Source organism: Setaria italica, chromosome II (assembly GCF_000263155.2).
Source record: "Setaria italica strain Yugu1 chromosome II, Setaria_italica_v2.0, whole genome shotgun sequence".
In the NCBI taxonomy this organism is placed as follows: domain Eukaryota; kingdom Viridiplantae; phylum Streptophyta; class Magnoliopsida; order Poales; family Poaceae; genus Setaria; species Setaria italica.
The window spans coordinates 32,299,695-32,322,267 of record NC_028451.1 but is presented as its reverse complement, the minus strand read 5'-3'; the positions used below and the strand labels follow the sequence as shown (position 1 = coordinate 32,322,267).

The following is a 22,573-nucleotide window of genomic DNA, read 5'->3' as shown; positions in this document are numbered from 1 at the left end:
GATGATTTGACTCAGTACAAAACTAGAATCGAATTCCTTTTGGGATAGAGGGAGTACACAGTTCGATTCACTTCGCAAAAGTGCAACATGCCCACTCCGATTGGTTTAGAATTTGTTGTTGCCTCAATTCCTTTCTAACCACAATTTTTGGAATTTATATTTTTACATGGAAAAACAAATTTAAGGGAACGTACAAACTTCAAATATAGACACAAGTGCTGACCATACTGCAGCATTATTTTTTTAAACGAAAATACTGCAGCATTATTGAAGCCGAGAAATGAACGGAGAGCCGTGACAATGTTTTGACTTTTGACGGTGTTTTTACGGATCTTAACAAGCTGCTCCCTGTGCGATAGCGCGGTTGGCCACGAGGCTGGTCGTGCCGTACACGGGCAGCTCATCGGCGCCGGCGCGGCGAAGGCTCTCCAGCTCGAAGAGGTCGGAGCTGGCGTCGCTCCCCTCCTCGTCCTCCTCCAGCTCCTCGAGGCTGCGCACCAGCTCCTCCACCCTGCGCCGCACCACCACGGATGCCCCGGCGTCCGGGCCGAACCTTACCGTCCTCGGCTCCGAGGGTTGCGGCGCGTCAGCAGCTTTCGCAGTGCTCGTCGACGACACCCGCTGTGGCTGCAGTAGCGGAGGCGAGGCTGGGGGCTGGGGGGCGGCTGCCGGAGTCTTGGTCTTCCTTTGGAGGCGCGCCGAGGAGAACAGAGCCTTGAGGGCGCACGCGAACGTCGCCGGCGACGGCGGCTGCGGCCCGGAAGACGGCGGCACTGAGGCCCTCGGTCGGATTCTTGCCACGGGGAAACACGGCCTGCTCTTCTTCTTCTTCCCTTTGCTCTTCGGTGGCGGCGTTGCCTCCTCGGCGTCCGTGGCGACCACTGATTCCTCCGACATCCGCGGCGGGGGCGGGTCGCCGCTGTGGCGGCGGTGCGCGGACTCGGTGTCGGTCGTCGACGCCGAGGAGCAGGAGAAGCTGCTGTAGCTGGCCGAGGAGTCCGACGAGGACGTGGTGGACGACGCGTACCCGGAGTGGCGCGGCCGCGCAACCGCAACCGCCTCCCGGCGGCGCCTATCCCTGTCCGAGCTCGAGGAGTGCCTCGGCTTGGCCACGTCCTTCGCCCACCAGAACTGCGCCGTCGCAGTAGCGGTCGCGGCCGCCTTCTCCTCCACGCTCCCGCGCGCGGCCGCGTCGAAGACATCCGCGCCACCGTCGCCCTCGTCGAGGGAGCGGTAGATGGCGTCGAGGAGCGAGGCCGAGAAGGACCCGCTGGACGCCGACGCCTGCCTGCGCTCCCCGCGCGCCCGCCGCGGCGGCGGGAGCGGGGGCGGGTGCTTGGCGCCGTGGCAGTGGCCGCCGCGTCGCTCCATGCTAAAGAATAGCACACGCACACTGATCACACCCACCACCACCACCAGCAGCGCCAAATAAGGCGAGGGAGCTCGGTGTGAAGTGGGCCGGAAGAGGCGAGGAAGGTGGACACGATCAGCTGATGAGGATCGGAGCGGAGGGGGAAGAGGGCGAGACGTGCGCGGGAAGGTTTATATAAGTTGGTGGCGCGTGCCGCGGAGTGGTGGGGGGAATCCGCTGCGCTGGCGTGTCAGCATGTGTCCTTCGCGCTCGCGCTCGCCGCGCCGCCACCAACCGGGCTCGGGCTCGGCCGCGGCGGGGAATTATTTGCCCGGCCATCACGTACGTGGTGGCCGGCCGCCGCTGTATCATTGCCCGGCTGCCGGGCCGTGGCGTCAAGTCACCGGGCGCGGACGACGGACGCACAGCTGAAATGGCATGGGCTACCGGCTCTAGACCTCTGGTACAGTGTGTCATTTTCGTGGGGGAGGTATAGTACACTTGCTCTGGAGCTAAGTTTGTCAGGGAGCTTCCAAGGTAATCAGGCTAGCTAGATTATTGGAGACACGGTGATGCGGGCGACCGGCCCCCTGAACAGCTCAGCTTGTCCGTGCCTGATCATGCCTTTGTGCGGACAAAGTGCACAGGGCCAGGCATGGCTTGACAGCAGTGGCAAATTTAAAAGGAGAGGAGTTTATTTTCCCTTCCTGCTCTTTATCTATGGCTGAAATTTTTAAGGGAGCTTGGGGGACTCCATTAGCTGCGCGGGGGTAGGAGGCTCCAGCCTCCACGCTGAATCCACCCTTGCTTGATGGCATGTAAGGCAAACAAACTCTCTGAAATTGGGGTTGGCAAAAACATCACTGTTAGCACATTTCTGCGAGAAAACCATCCACATTATCTGCCGTGTGGTCATACGATACCTGCACCACCTACTAAACCAGTGCACCGATCAGATGGTGCAACAGTCCATGTGTGAATCCGCAACCGGCTATTGTTCACATGCTGATTTTTGCCCACTTTTTTGTTTAAGCTAAAACTTAATTTGCATATACCTAAATCATTGCATGCACTATCCTTTCTCAAAATTTTCATACATTTTTTAGATGTGCATTTTTTTCATGTCAGTAGCATCAGATATTGCACTGTATATTATCCCATCCTACAAGTACTAACATTTTTTAGAAAGGAACTTAATAATGAAATGCGTTTACTTCAAAAAAAATAATGAAATGCGCACATATTCTTTCTCGAGAGAGAAGAAAAATAGGCAAACTTGATTTTCCAGTGGTGGTCCGGCCCAAATCAAGAATTCGGCCCAATTAGAGCCTCTGACAGCGACACGAGCCTTCCTTCGCTGCAGCTGTACCATCCGAAAGAGTACATCTAAGATGCAAGGCGCACTTTATTTCACACGCACACACACACAAAAAAAAAGCAATGCACGTTGTGCAGCTGGTGGAGTGAGAGCCACTGGCACTGTTCAACAAGAAGCAACGACACCGCAGCCATACTACTGCCAACAAAAACTCCAAACGTGTCACCCAAACCGCATTGGACGAGTCGCCTCCGCTCTTGTCTGTTCGTCGATCGATCGGCCGGCCGCCGCGACATGCTACGCGAATGGCTTTGTTCCAGTAAAGAATGGCAGGCTACCAGTGAGGCCAACTCGCCCCTCCGTTTGTTCTCCGCGGATTCGCAGTGAGCGCACAACCGGATGAACAAGTGAAACGGTTTGAACTGTGAATTCCGATACCGCGGAAGCAACGCCGATGAGCGACGACGCGCGCCCGCGGCATGACCAGCAGCGTGGTCTCCGCGGCCGCCTCGCCGGCCTCTTCTCCTCGCCGCCCTCGCAGTCACCAAACCACCAGTCCAGCGAACAGGTACGGCACGTGTATCCTGCATCACGACCTGATGAAACGATCTGCAGTTTTGGCAGTTGTTCTATGCTCTGTTTTTTCACGTGGCGCGCCGTGATGCATTGCCAAGGTCGCGAATCTGATGGAAGAGCTCGGGAGGCAGAGGGATCTCAAGGAGACGTACAAGGCGCGGCTGGAGAGCACGCAGGGGTACCTCCGGTTCTGCCTCGAGGTCGCCCAGGAGCACGGCTTCCTGTACCTCATATCCGACAGCGCTCAGCAGCAGCACTCGCCGCACCGCGACGCCGATGCCGAACCCGGGACGCCGGCCGCCGTCGACGAAGACGAGCCAGCGGATCCATACCTGGTCGCCACGCGCGATCTCGCCGTGCGGCACGGCTGGTCCGTCGCGCCGGACGAGGTAAAGATCAATCAAAAACTCACGGCAGAACTACACGCCGCCTGACCGCGCGCGCGTCCGGTTCTTATGACGAGTCCGTTCTCCCGGCCATGGAACAGATCGAGCTGCACGAGGTGATAGGCCGGGGCACGACGGCGGACATCCACCGGGCGACGTGGCGGGGACTCGAGGTGGCGGTGAAGTGGGTGCGGCCGGAGCTCTTCGCCTCCAACCCGAGCGCCGAGGCCTTCTTCGCGCAGGAGGCCGACCTGCTGTCGCGGCAGCGGCACCCGCACGTGCTGCGCCTGATGGGCGCGTGCCTGCGCCCGCTGGGGAGCTGCTTCCTGGTGACCGAGCTGCTGAGCGGGGCGACGCTCGGGGAGTGGCTGCACGGGGGCAGGGAGCGGCGGCCGCGGGCGTCGTCATCCTCCTCGCCGCCGCCACCGCCGCTGGTGGACAGGGTGAGCAGGGCGCTGGAAGTCGCGCTGGCCATGCGGCACCTCCACGAGCAGACGCCCAGGGTCGTGCACCGCGACCTCAAGCCCAGCAACGTTCTCCTGGATGCTGAGCTGCGCGCGCGGGTCACGGACTTCGGCCATGCCAGGTTCTTGCCGGACGGCAAGGAGGCGCTCACCGGCGAAACAGGCAAGAGATCACAGTGTGCCATGTGCATGAACCAAAGTTGTAATCGATGAAACTTTTTTGTTTGGCTTTTATTTGTTTTGTTTTTTTTGAAAATTTTCGACATATATTCAGGGACTTATGTGTACATGGCGCCTGAAGTGATTCGCTGCGAACCCTACACTGAGAAATGCGACGTCTACAGCTTCGGCGTCGTACTGAATGAACTGATAACCGCAGAACATCCGTACATTGATACAAGCTACGGGCCTAGTAAGGTAAATTCGAGTTGCCTCTCGACGTGCTAATCTCTACAACATATAAAATGTTCAAACTTCCTGAAAATGATGGTATATCTCACCTAGCACAGCCTGCATTCGGAATTATCATGACAAAATTTGCACCATCTCAGATGAAACTTTGTTTCTAGTCGTCTATGCTAACAATCAGTAACGTTTTGCAGATTGCGCTAGGAGTAGCAGACGGAAAATTAAGACCAAAACTCCCAGACAGTGATGCATATCCTACTGGCCTGATTGATCTCATCTGCCGAACCTGGGATGCAGAACCTTCAAGCCGGCCTTCGTTTGCCACCATAACTTCGGCACTTCGTGAAATAAGACAGCAAATTGTGCAACACGAAGAACAAAACCAAAATTCCAATTACACATAGCCTTATAGGCTTATTTGCAAGAGGGGGAATTGTAAGAAGTGTAATGTATGGTACTACTATCCGTGCTCCATTCCCCTAAGTTTTCACCTGTCGGTTGGATTCCTTGAATAGTTCTGAATTTCTGATTTCTGGCAGCGCACGAAATTTCTTTGCAAATTGTACATAGCAGTAATCTCCTTGCTATTATTTTGCACCAATAGTAGCTAATTTACAACTAGCCGGCAACATTTTTTTGCTTACATTGAGACGCTGATACCTGAAGAACAGGTGAGAGGCAAACTCAGCGTGCTCTTCCATGCCCGTAGATGAACCTGGCATCGTCTTCTGTATACACATGGGTCTCGTTCAACAGCCTGCATGTTTTTTTTTTTCAGAAGGCAAATCGGTAGAGCAATTAGCATACTGATTGTGCACTGTCCTAACCATCTAAGTGCCTGATGAACTGAACAAAATGCACAACTTACGACTTGTGAACACTTTTGTTCAGTGTGGTAGAGGAAATGAGGGACTCCCCACTCAGGTAGTCGAGCTCTCCCAGAATCCTGTCTTTGATTCTTTCATTGATCTTCTGGGCATTGAGATTGAATGGATGATCCGAGGCCTGAAATGCGAATCGCAAGCGGCACATCATTTGGTCACACTGAACAAATGTGGAACGTGGGATAAATTCATGACAGTGCAAATACCATGACCCAGCCCCAGGTGTCTGCAAATGATGGAACATGAGCAGTGTAAGCTTGAACATCTGCAACACAAGTACAGGTTTAGGCAGAGGCCGGACTACCATATGGCCCTATGTTCTTACAAATGAAAACATAGCCACATAGGTACCTGACTACCGGCAGGGAAAAAATAGTAAGACATTAACAAAAAACTCACATTTGAAGACATGTTTAAGGGTGTTGTAGATGGATGAGAAGACCTCTTTGTGAGTAAGAACACCAGCAGGTCCAGCCTATGGGGATCGAGCGAATGATCAACAGTTTTACATCAGATTGTCAAGTTGAGATTCGAAACCAATGTGATTTCTGAAGTAGGGGGAGTATTGGTATGGAGTACGGTACCTGAGTGATGAAGATGCCGTGGTCATTAAGCTTGGGCTTGACGATGTGCTCATAGAATGACTTGGTGTACAGCTGATAGCAGGGGCCTCCTTCCACTGGATCTGCGAGGTCTCCTACTATCACGTCAAACTTCTCCCTGCTCTTCTCCAACTCAACCCTGCATGCATAACATGAATGGTTATGCTAGTAAGCATGGATAGACCAGAAAAGGCTTGCTCAACATGATCTCAGCTACTGAGCTTCGGAGTTTATGACGATAAGAAATCAGATGTGTGAAATTTAGTTTTAGGGAGAGGACTAATCATGATGTTTTCTCCAGTTATAACTTATAAGTGCACAGTAGGCAGTAGCATAGGCTTGCTCAACATGATGTTTTATGACCAAGCTATGCTTTTTATTGGGCCCACTTGTAAGTGCAGCCTGTTCAGGGAGAACCAGAGGATATGGTACATCGCCTTTTTTTCACTTTAATAAAAGAGATTTGCTAGCTGACTGACGTACTAGGAAACTTTGCAAAACGAAAAAGCAGGCCAAAAGAATGCTTGCTCTCCATCTGTTTGGGCCCATTGTCAGCTTAGCAGGATTCCAGTGGGCCCATATAGATATCTGGTAGCGAGTCCAAGCAAATTTATATCTTGAGACTGTTAGTGACTAATAAGCAGCAAATTTATATTTTATACTCCAGTTAACCAACTCTTAAATCTAGTGTACGGCTAGAGCTGAGGGAAAAAAGATCATTCGATGAATTAAGTTTGAAAATCGTATTACACGAAAACATAGAGGAAGGATCACATCATTCAGAGATACTAGTCCATGAATCCCTGCCTCCCGCAAAAGCTGTTGAATCTGAAAATTATTTAGAAATTAACTCCTAATTAATAATTAAAATTGTTTACCTGCTATTTTCTTATTTTTTCAATACTTCAACATAATACTTATATAGACATGTAGTTATCTCTATCCAGTTGTGATTCATTTTTAATTAGTAATTACTCTATAAACTTTTTATCCACATTCACACTTTTTCATTTTGTATCGCACCTCGATACATTGTGTTTAGCATAAAAATCAAAATTTTCATCAATTCCTCACATACATATATAAATGGTCTAAATGGTGACACTCATCATGTATATATACTTCAATTTACTATTTCTATATTAACAATGACATAAATAGATAATTTAGAATCATATATTAGTTTATTTTTGGACATTTCTAGATGAGGCACATGAAGATAATTAGATTATGATGTAGGTTCTTACTTTATGTTATTTTTAATAATAACATACGTGGGTAACTTAGATACAAATTTAGATTGACATTTTAAATTATGCTTTATAATGATATATATGAGTAAATTGGGTGAAGATTATTAGGTTACTTTAGATTATTTTTTATAATGGCTGACCTCAGTTATTTAGACATAGGATTAAAGTTTATTTTGAATATTTTTATAATGATAGTGGTAGGTAATTTTTTAGAAAATATAATAGATCAATGACTATGACTATTAGAGTTTACAGAATTGGTATTTGATGTTTTTAATTTTTTGAGAGTTTTTAGGATTTATCTTTTTTCCTAGCGTGTCTCGTGGGAACTAATGCGGAGTTTTCAATAAAAAAAATAAAACCACATTGCTACAAAACTATTAACATGAGCATATTTTCATCCACATTTATAATCTTTAACTTTTTACTTTGCATCGCAAGTATACGCTTGAATTTGTTTAATGGACCCTAAGTTTGAGCTGTATTTTAACATTGAAACCTATATTCTCATCACTGCTCTATATCTTTATAAATGATGATGCACATCATGTGTATATACTTAGTTATTATATCATATACCAATAGTGTAAGAAATAGACGATTTAGACTCATATATTGATGTATATTTTTAATTAAGGTGATTGGATTTAAATGTAAGTTACCTTATATTATTTTTTAATAATAGCATATGTGGGTAATATAGATGCAAATTTAAGGGGTTATTTTAAGTTTTTTAAGTATTAATTGTGGGAAAATTAGTTGCAAATTTAGGGGGTTATTTTAAATATTGTTTATAATAGCATGAGTGGGTAATTTTGATGAAGATTAGGGGGTTACTTTAGTTAATTTTATATAATAGTATAGGTGGGTATTTTAGATATAGATTTAGGGGTTACTTTAAGCTATCTTTAGTGGGTAATTTTTTAGAAAATATAATAGATCCAATGGCTATGATGATTTGAGTCTACCGATTGATGGCGAGATGTTTTGGTTTTTTTTTTAGAATTTCTAGGACTTCTCTTTTTTCTAAAGTGTCTACCTAAAAATCCTTTGTGGCTTCACCTGGAGGCTTCAAAAGAAACCTCCAATCAGTAATAGTAAGAATAGTAGGATAGTCTATCAACCAAGTGCAAACGAAAAGAGAGATGCATATACACCTGGCATCATTGATGATGAGGCAGAGCTTGTTACTGCTGAATGCCTCGCGGTTCACCGTCAGGTACGTACGGCAGAAGTCGACTACCTCCTGATCGTGCGTACGCCACACCATCAGGTAGTTGTGAAAGAAAGGGTGTGTGCGTGCGCTACCCTGAACATGTCAGCGTGAACTGTGATTTGGTTGTGAGTTTGTGGCATGGGTATGTACCTGGTCTATGTCGCACATGACCACCCTCTGAACGGTCTTGTGCCTCTGGACCTCCCTTGCTGCAGAGCCCTCGCCACCTCCCATGATGAACACGGTCTTGGGGCTGAAGCCACACCGGCAAAAAGGATCAGCGCATGCTGTTAATCAATTATCAATGTGTGAAAATGTTCTTGGATGGGAATAGAAAAGATAGGTTGTGCAAAATAGATCTTCCGAATTTAAACATAGGATGACCAACTTCCTCTCCCTGAAATACGTGGCCAGGCATGTTAAGGGGCTAGGACGATCAGGAATGTTTCGAGAACGACAGAACGTGTAGTGTACATTTTCATTAAGAGATTCGTTCGATTTCTTATTTTTGAACTTTTCAAGTGGTGAGAATTACTTTACCTGAGGCGATTTAATTTTCAAAAAGAAACAGAAGTACTTTTCTAATTGGTGATGGTTAGTTGGTTACTTTGGATGGAACAGCAACGGCGGGTGTATCAAGGACTCGTGGTAGATGAACTCGTCCATCTCCGTGCTCTGCATCTTCCCGTCGATTATCAAAGCCTGAACATTTGAACAAGCGTCACTGACAGTGTTCAGACATACGTCCAGACGTCTACAGATCACATGCTACAAGTAACAAAACAAACCAGGAAGAAGGAATCTGCAGAAACACACATGAGGCTTGACACATTGATCGATCAAGTTGACGCGAACGCACCTTGCCAAAATGCTTGGTGTCAAGGAGCGCGATCTCCTGATACTTGCTCGTCCCCCGGTGCAGCACGCTGGAGCACATCAAAATGAGTCACCATCGTCCATCTCCTTTTTTTTCTCAAGGAAAAGTTCGCGTGAATGCGAATAAGTCAGCGTTTCACCTGTTGAGAGCGTAGCAGAACTTGAGGTCGCCGTCAATCTCCTCCTCGTACCACTCGCACTCCGCCTCTGCAGGCTGCTGCTGCTTCGGCGGCGCCGGCAGCTGCAGGTGCAAGTGCTTGGCGCCGTAGCCGTTGCCGTTGCCGGTCACCTCGCGGGGCAGAGCCTCGGCTGGCATGGCGCCTACCATGTCGTTCGTCGTCTTGTCGCGGCAGAACGCGAGACAAAACTGGGAGCGGATATGAGTGGTTGTGTGCGATGTGAGTCCACTGGCGGGGAGGGTGATCTTATATGGGAGCATCGGAGGTCCCGGAAGGAGTGTGTGGGGCCCAAATAGATATCGCTTCCATCACGCAATGCATCTAGTGATGAGGTAGAGTTCACGTCCCAAGGTATTTCATGATTTCAATTTCAGGGGAGACACTTCCTATACTATACTACTCCCTCCATTCCAAATTATAAGTCATTCCAAGAATCTTGGAGAGTCAAAACATCTCAAGTTTGATCAAAATTATAGAGAAAATTATAAAGATTTATGACATCAAATAGGTATACTATAAAAATATAATTGATGAAGAATCTAATACTACTTAGTTGACATCATAAATATTATTATATTATCATATAAATTTGGTCAAACTTGATATACTTTGACTCTCCAAGATTCTTGGAATGACTTATAATTTGGGATGGAAGGAGTACAACTGTTTGTATCCTAACTATAGTATTGATGGTTCATCTAGCCCAACCTTTATAGCCCATCAATCTCCCTCCATAAATACTATTCAACATTTTATTACATTTAATTCAACAATCTATTAACCCTATGTCAACATATCATATCGAATACGCTAACTCAACGTCTCAATGTTACAAGGAGATCATATATTTATTTTTGACCTGCTCTCCCCACCTCACCCAGATTTTTCCACGTGTGATACATGCTTCAGCATTTTCTTACAACTGATTCAACAATCCGCGAATCCTGATTTAACATTTTGAATAGGCTAATTCAACATTTCAGAATCCGGTAGTTATTTATGGTTAGCTTGGTGGATTATGAGGTAATAATTTATGATTGGATTGCTCCCTCATTTTATTTTAGCCATTCCATCTACCCATAGCACGGATCACGAATACTGAAAACCATTAAAAAATACTTGTGAAAGTTATAAAGGTTTATTAAAAAAATGGTTTTAAAAGCGAGAAGCCGTCAGCTTATCCTATTTTCCACTCCCTCGCTCATTCAGCCGACGACGTCGTCTCATGTTAGAGATAGGCCTAACCAGTAAGTCTCTTTCCAATAGTTGAGCTAGTTCTATGTTAGCAAAGAGATCGTTCGGGTCCAAACAATTCAACTTTTGGCTGCTGTCGCGCCTTGTTTTAAGCGAGATGCTGAGATGAGCTAAGAACTGTATTCTTTCCGTCTCAAATTATAAATCATTTTGATTTTTTTAATGCATAGATATTATCATGCATATCTAAGTGCATAACAAAGTCTACGAATCTAATAAAGTTAAAATGATCTATAATTTGGGACGGATATCACCTTCATGCTGCCCCAGATCCGACAGTATATTAGCACACGACTTCGCCGTCTGTCGGAGGAGGCCCAACCTAACTAAAAATCTGTTGGTAGAGTGCCCAGCCCCAATCCACGGAAGCGGCAGTAACAGGACGTCAGGACGCGCCCCATCTGCTATATATGCACGCACGCCATCGTCTGTGGGCCTGTTCGCTTCAGCTTATAAGCCAGCTGAAAAGCCGAAACGGCTGATTTATTGTGAGAGAAAAATACTATTTGGTGGCTGATAAGCCGGCTGAATAAGCTGAAGCGAACAGGCCCACATGTATTCTCGACCCGGGCAGCATGCGATGCGATGCATCCGCCCGAGACGTGCGCCGGCCGGCCCCGCCGCTCCCCGTCCGCGTGGGGCCCCGCACGCAGCTGGATTTGATGGATGAGCTGCCGAGGTGCGAGCCAATCGGTCGAGACCGACTCGAGAGCGTGCCCGCGCCCGCGTGGGAGCGGCGCACCGGGCGGCCGGCAATGTGGCGTCCGCACGCGCACGATCGGTCGTCGTGGTTGGTTCGTGGAGCGCCCACCCACGGCCACGGTCCGCGCACTCCCCTGCATTAATCCAACCACGCTCGCGTCGCGTGCGCGGCCAAAACAAACGAGCAGGAACGAATTGGACGGGGCTCCGCTCTCGCTCCGGCGCGTTGGCATGCAGGCGGGCGCGCGTGATCCTTTTGGACGCCGGTTCCCAGTTCCCACCACGGCGGCGCGAGACGAGACACGGCCACTTCAATTTCCACCCCCGCGAACCGCCTGGGTTATTTCGACTCAGCCAGCACTAGGTAAGATGCTACGTCGCTACCGCGCGCAATTGTTTATGGAACACTTAAGGTAAGATGGGCAGGCGGCACGAGTGGTGCGGTGCGCCCTCGCCATTAACCACCTCGCTATTAACCACCTCGCTGATTGCATTGGATGGTGCCGCCCGCGCATGCTGCACTGCCATGGTGGTGGTGGTGCTGGGCTGGTCTGGTGCTGGTCTTGGCGTGCGAAAAGAGGGCGCAGTAAGTACCACATGGTTATCCTGATCGATCGATCGATGATGCGTCGTCATCTGTTTTTTTTTGAACGAACGGGCACGAGGTGCCTATTTCATTGATAGAGTAGGAAAATACAGGGAAACCTCGAAAGATCGGGGAGGAAAAAGAAAAAAAAGGAAAAAGGTGGGGTCAAGAGGGAAACTACTCGCGTGATAGAAGTATCGCTAGATCTTTGGCCCCCGCCAAGAGCCAAGCTGAGGCCTCATCTTTGATTTTCATCATCAGGGTCGTCGGTGATGTTTCGTGTCGGTTGAAAATACGTGTGTTCCGTTCCTTCCAGACTTCCCACATGATTAAGAGGGTGAGGCTTCGTAGAGCCTTGCATGGCGAGTCCGGTGTTGTGGTGATAGAAGTCCACCACTCCAGAGCGTTGGATGAAGGTCGCCATGCATTTGGTCGTAGGTTAGGCTGCGCTAGCCATGTCGCCGTTTGGTCCCAGATCCTCCGTGTGTATCTGCACTTAGCTATTAGGTGGTGTCCAGTCTCCATAGTGGATCGGCACAGGACGCAAGATGTGTTGTGCGGCCAGGCGCGCTTGGCCAAACGATCAGCTGACAGCTCCTTATTCTCTGCTTTAGGTTAGTTAGGTCGCACACCTGCAATTCTCTGCTCCGGCGGCAATTCTGACACACCCACCGTTCCCCTGCTGTTGGCGAGAGGCTACCGCTCCTTAGTGGTGCGCCAAAGAACGATCCATCCATCGGTCTCACTGTGCAGAGAATAGACTTTCCATCCAGCGTAATATGTCTCAATCGATGCTCGAAAGCTGCGTCCGCCCATTGCGCTCGTTGCGTCGTCCTCAGACAACACGAAGCTATCAAGCTAGCTGAATTCCGAGCCTGTCCCCTTCCCTCAACTCCCTGCTGCTGCACGAATGCAATTGGTAGATCTGTCACCGTCTACAGATACGTTAGTACGTGGTGCATCCCTTTACACATGATTCGAGCCATTAGCCACGACGCTGGAAATGGCCCATTTTATTTTGTCGCTCTTGAATACCGCATGCAGCTGATGGATTACTGCCAGGACAAACAAATACAGATATAATTGAGCACCAGCTCTGTGACTGACGTGGATTCAACCACACTACTGGACGTCTGGACAGGAGCCATTGGATGGACCATCTGGAAACTTTTGGGTTGCCTTGGGTCGAGGCATGATGCACAGCTGCTGCAAGCATTTGGCGCTATAATTGCGTTGAGGCTGTGGTGCTTAGTGCTGATGATCGCTGTGCCGCGGCAGCGTGGCGTGTGTGCTTACTGTTCGTTGATGGTCAGTGTCGAATACTGATCTCTGCGTTAGCATTCAGCACTTGTTTCAGTTATTTTTGCACCGCGCGCTGGCTCTAGTACTTCACAAGATCGCATTGTGGCTTGGACTTGAGAGGGCGGGCCACTACTCACGCAACCACGCCTGGGCGAAAAGGCAGGCAATGATCCTGTCCGCGGCCGGCCGGCGCTCTCATCCTTTGTTGAGGTAGCATAGCCACCTTGCACTGAGCCGCGCGAGGCCCGACTGCCTGAGCATCATTCCCGGCCGTGCCACACGCCTCGAGGTGGAATAATCATGCGTGTGCTTCCTTGATCCTCGTGGGTGGATATATAATCGTGGGGAACTGCTTGACGATCTACTGAATTGATCATCTAGCGCTAGGGGTGTGCGGGGGTCTTCATTTCTTTGGGCCGCCGGAGCTACCGAGCTAGGCAGCTGAGACCTCCGGCCTGCTCAAATCAATCTGCCGAATGCTTTGTCCCGGTTCGAAATGCTGGACAAGTGTAAACGCGACTGTTGCAAGGTTAGCCTAGTCCAATCAAAAAGAAAAGGCAGCACTCGGTCAGCTTACTGAGTCATCCAAGATCCGAGTCTGATCGAGAAGTATGGCAGAAAGCAGAGCGTGGAATCGTTGGATTCCTACATACGCACGAGGCACGACAGCTCGAGTACCTGAACGCGTGCTCCCACGCAGATACGCAACGCAGAAAAATTGCCGACCCGAGACGTGCTCGGCGCCAGAATCGTGTCCGTCGCCCATCGGCCCAGTTTCACGGCCGCCCGGTTATTTATCATCTTGCCTCTTCCGCTTGATACTGTTCCAAATTACTATTCATTTTGATTTTTCTAGATACATAATTTTTGCTACGTAGATGCATAACAAAATCTATATATCTAAAAATTTAAAATAAATAATAATTTGAAATGAAAGGTGTAGTGTACATTATTATCTACGGCATGTGAATATGTATACTCCGGCGTGAAATGCATTGGATGATCATGGAACTTGGAAAGCTGGTCCTCGGAGCCTGCATTTTCACTTTGCAAAAAAAATCCCTTCCTTTTCCACGTGGCGTAAATTACATGAGCGCTATTTAATATTTATTTTTTTTATAACAAGGACGCACACAACCAACACACTCGTGCACGTCCATATACACGTTTATAAAAAATATTGGGAGGCGTAGACCTCTGACGCACGAGGACGTGCAGTACTACTTATGTGCATGCATGTGTACCCTAACGAATCTAGTACTAATCCTAAACGCAAGAAGAATCTCGGTGAATCCCGATAAAGCATGTAGATCCGATCCCAAACCCGATGGCTGGGCGAACTTCCTGGGCAGCAGCCACCCGGGCTACGCTCCGCCTTCTAGGCGCGCTGTTTAATACACGCTGCAGAAAAAGAAAAAGTAACTGGCCACATCGTCGTTGGGCCTTCTTATTTGGATGATACACCTTCGCTCGGCCCACTTTTGTACTTTCCGGCCCACTACCCTGGCTCGTAATAGCGATCTCTTCTTACCCACTGCCAGGCGGCCCACGAGTCTCCGCACCCTCCTCCGCCCCAGTGAATCGGCGACCGGAACCCTCTCGCCCCTCGTCGTCGCCGGCGCCGGCGCCGGCGCCCCTCCGAGCCGACGCCATGCCCCCCGTCAAGTGGTACCGTACTCTCACATCTCGTAAGCTTTCCTCTCCCTCACTCCCTCCCCTCGCTCTCCCCTCACCCCCGCGGTTTTCGGCGGCGCAGGCTGATGCACTGGCACCCGAGCCCCGGGGCGACGCTCAACACCCAGATCCTCGCGGAGGCGTGCGGCTGCGCGGAGTCCCTCGGCGGGGCCAAGGACGGGCGCTGGAAGACCTCCATCATCTTCTACCGCGCCATGACCCGGGACGGCGGCGCCGCGGGGCCCGCGGGGCAGCAGGGGCAGCAGCACGGCGACCTGCCCAGGGAGCTCCTCGGCGTCGCGCTCCACGAGCGCCCGGGGCTCTACTTCTCCATCGTCCGCCTGGCGAAGCTCGTCCTCCAGGCCGACGCCACGTTCCCCCAGGTCATGGAGAAGCTCCAGTCATACAAGGCCCGCGTCGCCCTCAACTTCGAGGTCACCTCTTGCCCCTCTGGTTTCAGATCTGAAGCCCAAATTTAGGGATTTGCGCTTCCAAGCGATAGCGTGCGAATGTGCTTGAAACTGAACTGGATATTTCAATCAAACTCAACGCATTCATTATGTCTTTGCATGTACCAAGTCAAACAAATCTTTGTTTCATGTTTAACTTGGAATCGATCTTATGCTTGCTTAAAATTGTAAGAGAACTTGTCACCGTGACGAACGTCACAGCATGGCTTGGGCTAAACATGGTAACTGCCTGGGTCATAAGAGCAAGCAGCAAAAGGCGCACATGTGAATTAGTATTTACAGAATCGCAACTAAAATTAAAGTATTGGGTTATGAAAAGTGTATATTGTTTGAAAACTCAAGTTGGTAGGTCTGATTCCTTGGATTTTGGTTTGTTTTCTGTTTTCCTATGTTAACCTCTTTACATTCATAGTCTCATATGCAATTTCAATTGTTTCAGATACTTAAATATAACCTTTTTTCTCCAGGGGTTTCAGTATCAACTGGGTGATTTCTGCCTGAGGATAGGAAAATGTGTTCCTAATAATTCTGAAGTACTGAGAGGAATCATGATGGAGGTATCATTTGTTTTCTTTTCTTGGATTTCTCTTGTGCTGATGTGAGTCCTGTGATTGATTTTTGCCTTTTCTTATGATCAAACAAATGCTATATAGTGACCTTGTATTCTTGTAAGGTTTAGATTTGGCAAAATACTGCTTGAAAGTATGCTAATCTAAACCATTACTTACTCCTGTAGAGCATCCTCTGTTGATAATTAGTAGTACCCTGTGACTTGCTTCATTTTTATAAAGATTTTATTCTGAGATAGAGTTTCTTATAAATTGAAGCATTCACTTTTTGTTAAGCTTGATGAACTTTGTGTGACATGATGCCACATTACGTCACACAAAGTAATGCCTATCTTTAGTGTATTTGCTTCCTTGAAAACGTGCGAGCTACTGTTCACTTGCTTCACTAGTATGACTGCAGACTGCAGTTTGAAAGTACTTTCTGTATCTTCTCTGGCAATAGTAGAGAAAAATTGAGCAAAAAGCAATAATAGAAAAGTTCACCATGTTATTTGAACTTGCCTGCCATGCACACTTACTTCTGCTTCTGTTGCTCAAGGTTGCCGGCAAGCTAGTTTTGATTTTGTTCTTACTCTGTATGCAGGTAGAGTATTATCCCCTGTCTTCCATCGAAAAATCCAGGGCAATCATGGAAGATTTCTTTGACGTATGGCAGGAAACAGTTGCGAAGAAGTCATTACCTGGTCATTTCATTCATGTAGAATCAAACTTTTCAGAATATGGTCTTTCAGATCAATATTCTTTCCAACATACTGCAGTTCAGTATGCAACTTGCCTGCAGCAGCTCATGGCTGTAGTAAGGGGCTAGCTCTAAATATCAAGATTTAGAGAAAAAAACACCATGTATAACTTCTTAGGTTGATCCTGGTAGCATTCACAGTGCCTGGACGCATCTTATGTAATGACATGCAAATGAGGTTTGTACTTTCATGTAGTATCAAACTTTTCAGAATATGGTCTTTCAGATCAATATTCTTTTCAAGATACTGCAGTTCAGCATGCAACTTGCTTGCAGCAGCTCATGGCTGCAGTAAAGGGGCTAAGCTCTAAAGATCAAGATTTAGACTTGCTCCAAAAAAAAAGATCAAGATTTAGAAAAAAATAATCTGTATAACTTCTTAGATCCTGATAGCATTAATAGTGCCTGGATGCATCTTATGTAATGACATGCGAATGGTTTGTACTTTCATTTTCTTACGATTAAGATGCACAAATTACAAACTGGACAATTGATATCGTCAATTATTTGGAGGTGTGTATCCAACTATCCATGAGTCTAGCTTATGAGGACAGTTTGGTGAGGCCTGCCGTTTTTGCCTACTTAAGTGTAGTTAGCCGATCTTAGAGCATCTCCAGTGATTATTGGAGGAGCCCTGATAGGCTAATACCATTGTCAGTATTATTGGAGTAGAAACTCCAGCAGAACCCCAATGCTCATGAGCTAAAAGCCTAAAATTATGAAGTGGCGATGTCCTAGTTACAGTATGATTGGGCAATTGGCCTAGATGAAAACAATCCAAAACAATCGAAAACGTAATCACATTATCGGAAAACGAAACTGGGTCGATCGGGAATTTACCATATTTTCTAAATCAACTATTATGCGAGAAATGTAGTGTAGAGGTGAAAAGCGATTAGAAATACCAAATTTTATGTTTGGGTAGAATCGGAAACAGTTGGAAATGAAATTATTTTTTCGGAAACGAAGCTCAGTCGGCCAGGAATTTCCATCACCATTTTCACCCGTAATAGTGATCCTGATGACACAAAATCCAGCTAAATCAAAGTGTATTTTAATTTATTAATGTAGTGCTTCAATTCTCTCTTTCGATTTGGGTTTTCTGCTTCTGTTCCCCTAACGTAAGGCCATAGTGATGTTGACGCTGACATCCGGGCCCAGCAGGAGTGAGCCCCACATGTAAGCGACGGACCGAGCTCCAAGCGCGAGGGTTTCCGCGCCGATATACTTCAATTTGGCGCCATTTTCTCCCGCCACAGCCCCGTACTCCGCACTCCGTAGAGAGGAAAACCCCCCGTGAGGCCGAAACCGATCTGAGATCTCCACCAAATCCTCCCCACCGAACGGCGGCGCCCGGGCACCGCACGGTCGCCCTCGAAATGGCGCCACTCCCACACCGACCTCGCAAGAAGCGCCGGATTCCTGATGCCACGGCGCCGGCGGTGGCGTCCGATGCCCTGCTCTCTCTGCCCCCGGAGGTACTCGACGAGATCCTCTCTCGCCTCGACCTCCGCGACGCCGTCCGCACCTCCGCGCTCTGCCGTGCCTGGCGCCGCCGCTGGGAGTCTCTCCCCTCTCTCGACATCAACATCCCGTACGACCAGCAGGCGCTGTGGACCGTCGACTGCGTCCTACCCCGCTGCTCCGGCCGCGTCCGCCGCTTCCACACCTTCCTCGACGAGCTCTCCGCCCGCCGCTTAGACGACTGGCTCCTCGTCTTCTCCCGCCGCGGCGGCGTCGAGGACCTCAACATCCATCGGAACGACAACAAGTTCTTTCCCCTTCACTCCTCCGTCTTCTCATGGCGCCGCCTCCGTCTCCCTCGACCTCTTCACCTGTCACATCCCACCGCTTCCCCCGGGCTTCGAGGGCTTTCCAGACCTGAAGGTCCTAAGCCTTTCCAATGTGAAGTTGCAGCAGAATGGGGGGTACCAACTGAAGGAGATCATTGAACATCCCCGTTGCTCGAGAGGCTGATTCTTTCCGAAGTCTTCATCGGTGGGGACTGCTTCATAGAATGGGAAATTCGGGCGCCCAATTTATGGCACCTAACGATTTGTTCGCCTTACGATTGTGGTTGGAATCTTGTGGATCTGCCATGCCTGCATTCCGCTGTCATTGAATTGTGGGAGTATGGTGACCGAGATTTTGCAAAGTTTCTCTCTGGGCTTGTTCATGTTAGGAAGCTTATGCTCAGCACGTTTTATGCACCGGTACGTAATGCTGTTCCCAATGTTCATTCTACCTCTTCCTAATCACTACTTTTGTTGGTGGGACTGAAATGGATGGTTAATTTCTCCTAAAAGTCGAAGAAACTAGAAATGGATAGCTAACTAAAATGCCTTGCATCGTGCAAGTGGATAGCATAGGCCAGCAGTCGTAGCATGTCTGCAGTGGAATTAGTGTCTAATCGTGTTGCTCATGCTAGTAGGTTTCCTTGGGCTGTAGAAATGCATTCTTCTGTGGGCATTTCCGGATATTTAACATTTTCTGAAAGACATACTATTTCTTTCAGCTATGTTCCAATATATATGGGACATTTAGGATAGTGCATTTGGCTCTATTCTGCTTTGCCACTAGGATTGCTATTTTTAGTTCTAAACTCTGGTGAGCTTTTAGAAAACTTATAAATTCTCTGTGCTTCTTTGTAGTCAGGGTTTTTCCCTTTGTTTCCACTAGTTGTTTGTGGTCAGAAGTCATCTTATATTTCAAAAATTATAAACATAATAGAATATATAATCTAAAGCATTACTTTAATAAAGGAGACATGTTCAATTGCATGCCCTATTTTTGTAGGCTTGTGCCACCTTGGTCATAGATAACTGAAAAACACATCCATGTTTCTTGTTTCACATTCAGTTTCAAACTCCTGATACTATCTCTTCCCCCCTCTATTTTTCAGGTAAATGGAGTGAGCATACTGGAGACACTTCCATGCACCTTTGGCAACTTAGAGATCTTGAAATTGTTAATGCATTTTAGTGAACTGCCTCCCATTTTGTTCATGTTCTGCTTACTAAGGAACACCCCCAACCTTGAAAAACTTAAAATACTGGTAAGGTTGAATGTTTCCTTCCCATTGTTGGTGTTTACAATGTTTAAAGTTTGTATTGCTGCTTCCAACTAAATGCCCTTTTACCATTTGTTTGTGAAGATATGTTGGGGTGAAGAGCAGAAAATTGAGGCAAATGAGGAGTTTCTAAATGCACAGTGGACTGATAGAATGTGTGCCAAACTTCAGGTTGTGCAGTTGACTGGTATTGATTGGCTTCCAAATGCACTGTCTTTTATGGAGCTCATTCTCTCTAAAGCAAGGTTTCTGCATTCATTAGCTGTTAGTCATGATGATAAATGCTCAGTATCTCATAAGGATCCACTAAATGAGTTACTAAAATGCAGAAGAGCTTTAGCTCAAGCCCAGGTTTTGTTTCAAGGTAAAGAAACTTGATATTAGGTGGCAAATACAAATTTGATGTGTTTTCTTTGAACCTAAAGATTTCTGTGAACATCATATTTTGTTTGGCGTATTTCACATTATATTAGGGTAAAGTTTATTTTTCACGGGAGTTTAAATTTCAACCCTGAACTGTTGAAACCATGGAAATGATCCCTTTGTGTCGAATCCACCCCTCTTCATGATAAATGGGACATGCATGCTGTTTTGACATGTCGGCTTATTTGGAAAAAGTTAGCTAATGAGCAAATAGAAAACAAAATAGGCCAGCAAATCTTTTTTTTTCTTTCCTTTTTTCCTTTCTTGTTTTAAAATTCTTACCTTTTGTTGCTACTTGCTATATGATAGGCAGTTCTCCTGCTAGTTCGAGAAAAAAAAAGAACGATTATCTATGCAGTAAGAACTATGCATACCCTTCTGCTAACGTTTTTGAAGTTGCTGCTAGATGATAGTCAGCATGCAGAATTTCAATGTTGTTTTGTATACTGTTTAATCTGATTTATGCTGCTGCAATGGATTAACATTAGTGTTTTGTCCATGCAGGTTCAGCGGGATATTATTAGATCAGTGGCATCTTCTGTGCATTAGTGGATTTGATGTGCAAAATTGTTCCATTTGAATGATACAATACTCCCTTCGTTTTATTGTTTTGGTGGTGTCACATAAGTAAGATGTAACTAATGGCCCGTCCAATGGCTCTTTGTAGTTTGTGTTACGTTCTTAAAAAAGATTGACGTGCCATTGGTAGTTTGATAATTTGTTGATGCTTATGTTTTGTATGCAATTCCAGACTGCCTTTTGCAAGTAATGTATACTCGAGCATACCTGACCTGAGTTGGCAAAATATGGTTATCCTGTAGCTAAACTGAGAGGCGGGATCAGTTGAACCGTGCATGGGCTGTATGAGAGTGCGTTCATCATTGTAGCCTAGAAAAGGGGTCATATAGGGAAGGAGGCTTTGGTGATCAGGAACCTGAATATGATGAGTCTTTTGAAATCATTATCTTATCTGATTTTATCTCTCGTCCATTCCCTTTAGTTGACTTGCCAGAGAAGGTAGTTTTTACCATTTATGCAACGAGTTGAAGGTTAAATCAGTTGTATGCATTTTAATTTAGTACATACTACACAACACTCTGCAGGTTAGGCTTGCAGTTGATAAGGTTATCCTTGCTGAAAGTGCACATAGGAAGCAACAATTAGCTGCTTGGGTTGCTGATAAGAAGAATACTCCAAGAAACAAATTTTATGGCACCATATTGTCACGAATTTAACAAATACACTTTTACAAGTCATCATACACACTAAATAATGCAAGCATGCTAACAATGTTATTGAACAAGCGAATTATCATGATTTTTTTCAGAATACCGATACATACACACAACACAATAGTTGAGATGGTAAAATGGACTTTTAACATGGTAGATTTGAGGTAGTAATATGAAATATAAGTGCATTAAGATATCGATATAGTTTCTATTGTAAAACTCTTTCTAGTAATATCTATATGTAATAATATATTATTTGAAATAAAAAGAGTTAAATGAATGTATTTCTCATACTCCTAACTCGGTTTACACAGACCAAATCGGTTGGATCACCATAGCAAACCGGTCCGATCGGTTTTCTCAGGTGCAGAACTTTCTGAAGTCATAACTCCCTCATCCAAACTCCGAATCGGACGTTGTGCATATTCATTTTGATTGTCTTGATGAGTGCTACACAATGGTGAAGTCTAATTTACATTTTGAGTATTTTACCCAAACTTGTCTGACTAAACCTGTCTGACTAATTTAGAAATTGGTTCACCCAAATCTATCAATTTTGGTCGCCAACACATGGTGTTCTCATAAATAGTTACAACTGAAATTTGGAATAAATACTAAAGTTAGAAAATTCTAAAATATGGGCAATTGGATTTTACCTTTCTTTTAATTGATCAATTATAGTCATCCGATGCGCATTCAGAGGTGAGTATCCAACTATGAACTATCCATGAGTCAAATGAAAGTTTGGTGAGTCCTACAGTATGAGTATGAATGTACGATTGGCTTAGATCAAGGCCCCTTTGGTTGGCCTTCGGAGTTGCTTCTCCACCGGTTTCATCCGAAGCCCTACCAAACGGATCATGCTAAAACGGCTTCGGGGGTGAAGCTGTACTGAAGCCAGCCATCGAAATGAACTGCGCACAGGGAGCTGAGAAAAGTGGCTCCCCGCGGCTTCACCCTCACCTGCCGTGGTGCTCAGAGAAAATACCCTGCCCCGGCGATGCTCGTCGACAACTCATGCTAGGGAAGAGCAGCGACA

General features: G+C 46.8%; 5 protein-coding genes across 6 annotated transcripts; 3 read left to right on the top strand and 2 right to left on the bottom strand.

Moving 5' to 3' along the window:
- Positions 1-333: 333 nt before the first annotated feature.
- On the bottom strand, positions 334-1,371 carry LOC101769136 (protein BIG GRAIN 1). The gene has a single exon (XM_004956893.2). It carries the CDS (start codon positions 1,369-1,371, stop codon positions 334-336), a length of 1,038 nt encoding a protein of 345 aa, XP_004956950.1.
- Positions 1,372-3,059: 1,688 nt separating this feature from the next.
- Positions 3,060-5,079, top strand: LOC101759421 (serine/threonine-protein kinase TNNI3K-like). Its single transcript, XM_022824604.1, has 4 exons — positions 3,060-3,237; positions 3,344-3,634; positions 3,733-4,512; positions 4,698-5,079. The coding sequence occupies exons 1-3, from the start codon at positions 3,124-3,126 to the stop codon at positions 4,306-4,308; spliced, it is 981 nt and encodes a 326-aa protein (XP_022680339.1). The 5' UTR covers positions 3,060-3,123; the 3' UTR covers positions 4,309-4,512; positions 4,698-5,079.
- On the bottom strand, positions 4,879-9,722 carry LOC101768731 (thermospermine synthase ACAULIS5). Its single transcript, XM_004956892.2, has 10 exons — positions 9,475-9,722; positions 9,318-9,384; positions 9,066-9,160; positions 8,609-8,711; positions 8,400-8,488; positions 5,972-6,128; positions 5,787-5,862; positions 5,594-5,652; positions 5,372-5,508; positions 4,879-5,260 (listed from the first exon to the last, which is right to left on the bottom strand). Exons 1-10 carry the CDS (start codon positions 9,660-9,662, stop codon positions 5,188-5,190), a joined length of 1,044 nt encoding a protein of 347 aa, XP_004956949.1. The 5' UTR covers positions 9,663-9,722; the 3' UTR covers positions 4,879-5,187.
- A 5,173-nt stretch (positions 9,723-14,895) lies between these two features.
- LOC101768328 (mediator of RNA polymerase II transcription subunit 20a) lies at positions 14,896-17,069 on the top strand. The gene is made up of 4 exons (XM_004956891.2): positions 14,896-15,025; positions 15,114-15,465; positions 15,969-16,058; positions 16,654-17,069. The coding sequence occupies exons 1-4, from the start codon at positions 15,009-15,011 to the stop codon at positions 16,876-16,878; spliced, it is 684 nt and encodes a 227-aa protein (XP_004956948.1). The 5' UTR covers positions 14,896-15,008; the 3' UTR covers positions 16,879-17,069.
- Positions 17,070-18,106: 1,037 nt separating this feature from the next.
- LOC101759019 lies at positions 18,107-21,217 on the top strand. Of its 2 annotated transcripts, none has more exons than XM_022824606.1 (4): positions 18,107-19,022; positions 19,712-19,864; positions 19,964-20,050; positions 20,807-21,217. In XM_022824606.1, the coding sequence occupies exons 1-4, from the start codon at positions 18,999-19,001 to the stop codon at positions 20,849-20,851; spliced, it is 309 nt and encodes a 102-aa protein (XP_022680341.1). In that variant the 5' UTR covers positions 18,107-18,998; the 3' UTR covers positions 20,852-21,217. The 2 variants fall into 2 exon arrangements, with proteins under 2 accessions (XP_022680341.1, XP_022680340.1); XM_022824605.1 differs by having other exon boundaries at positions 19,964-20,243.
- Positions 21,218-22,573: the final 1,356 nt, after the last annotated feature.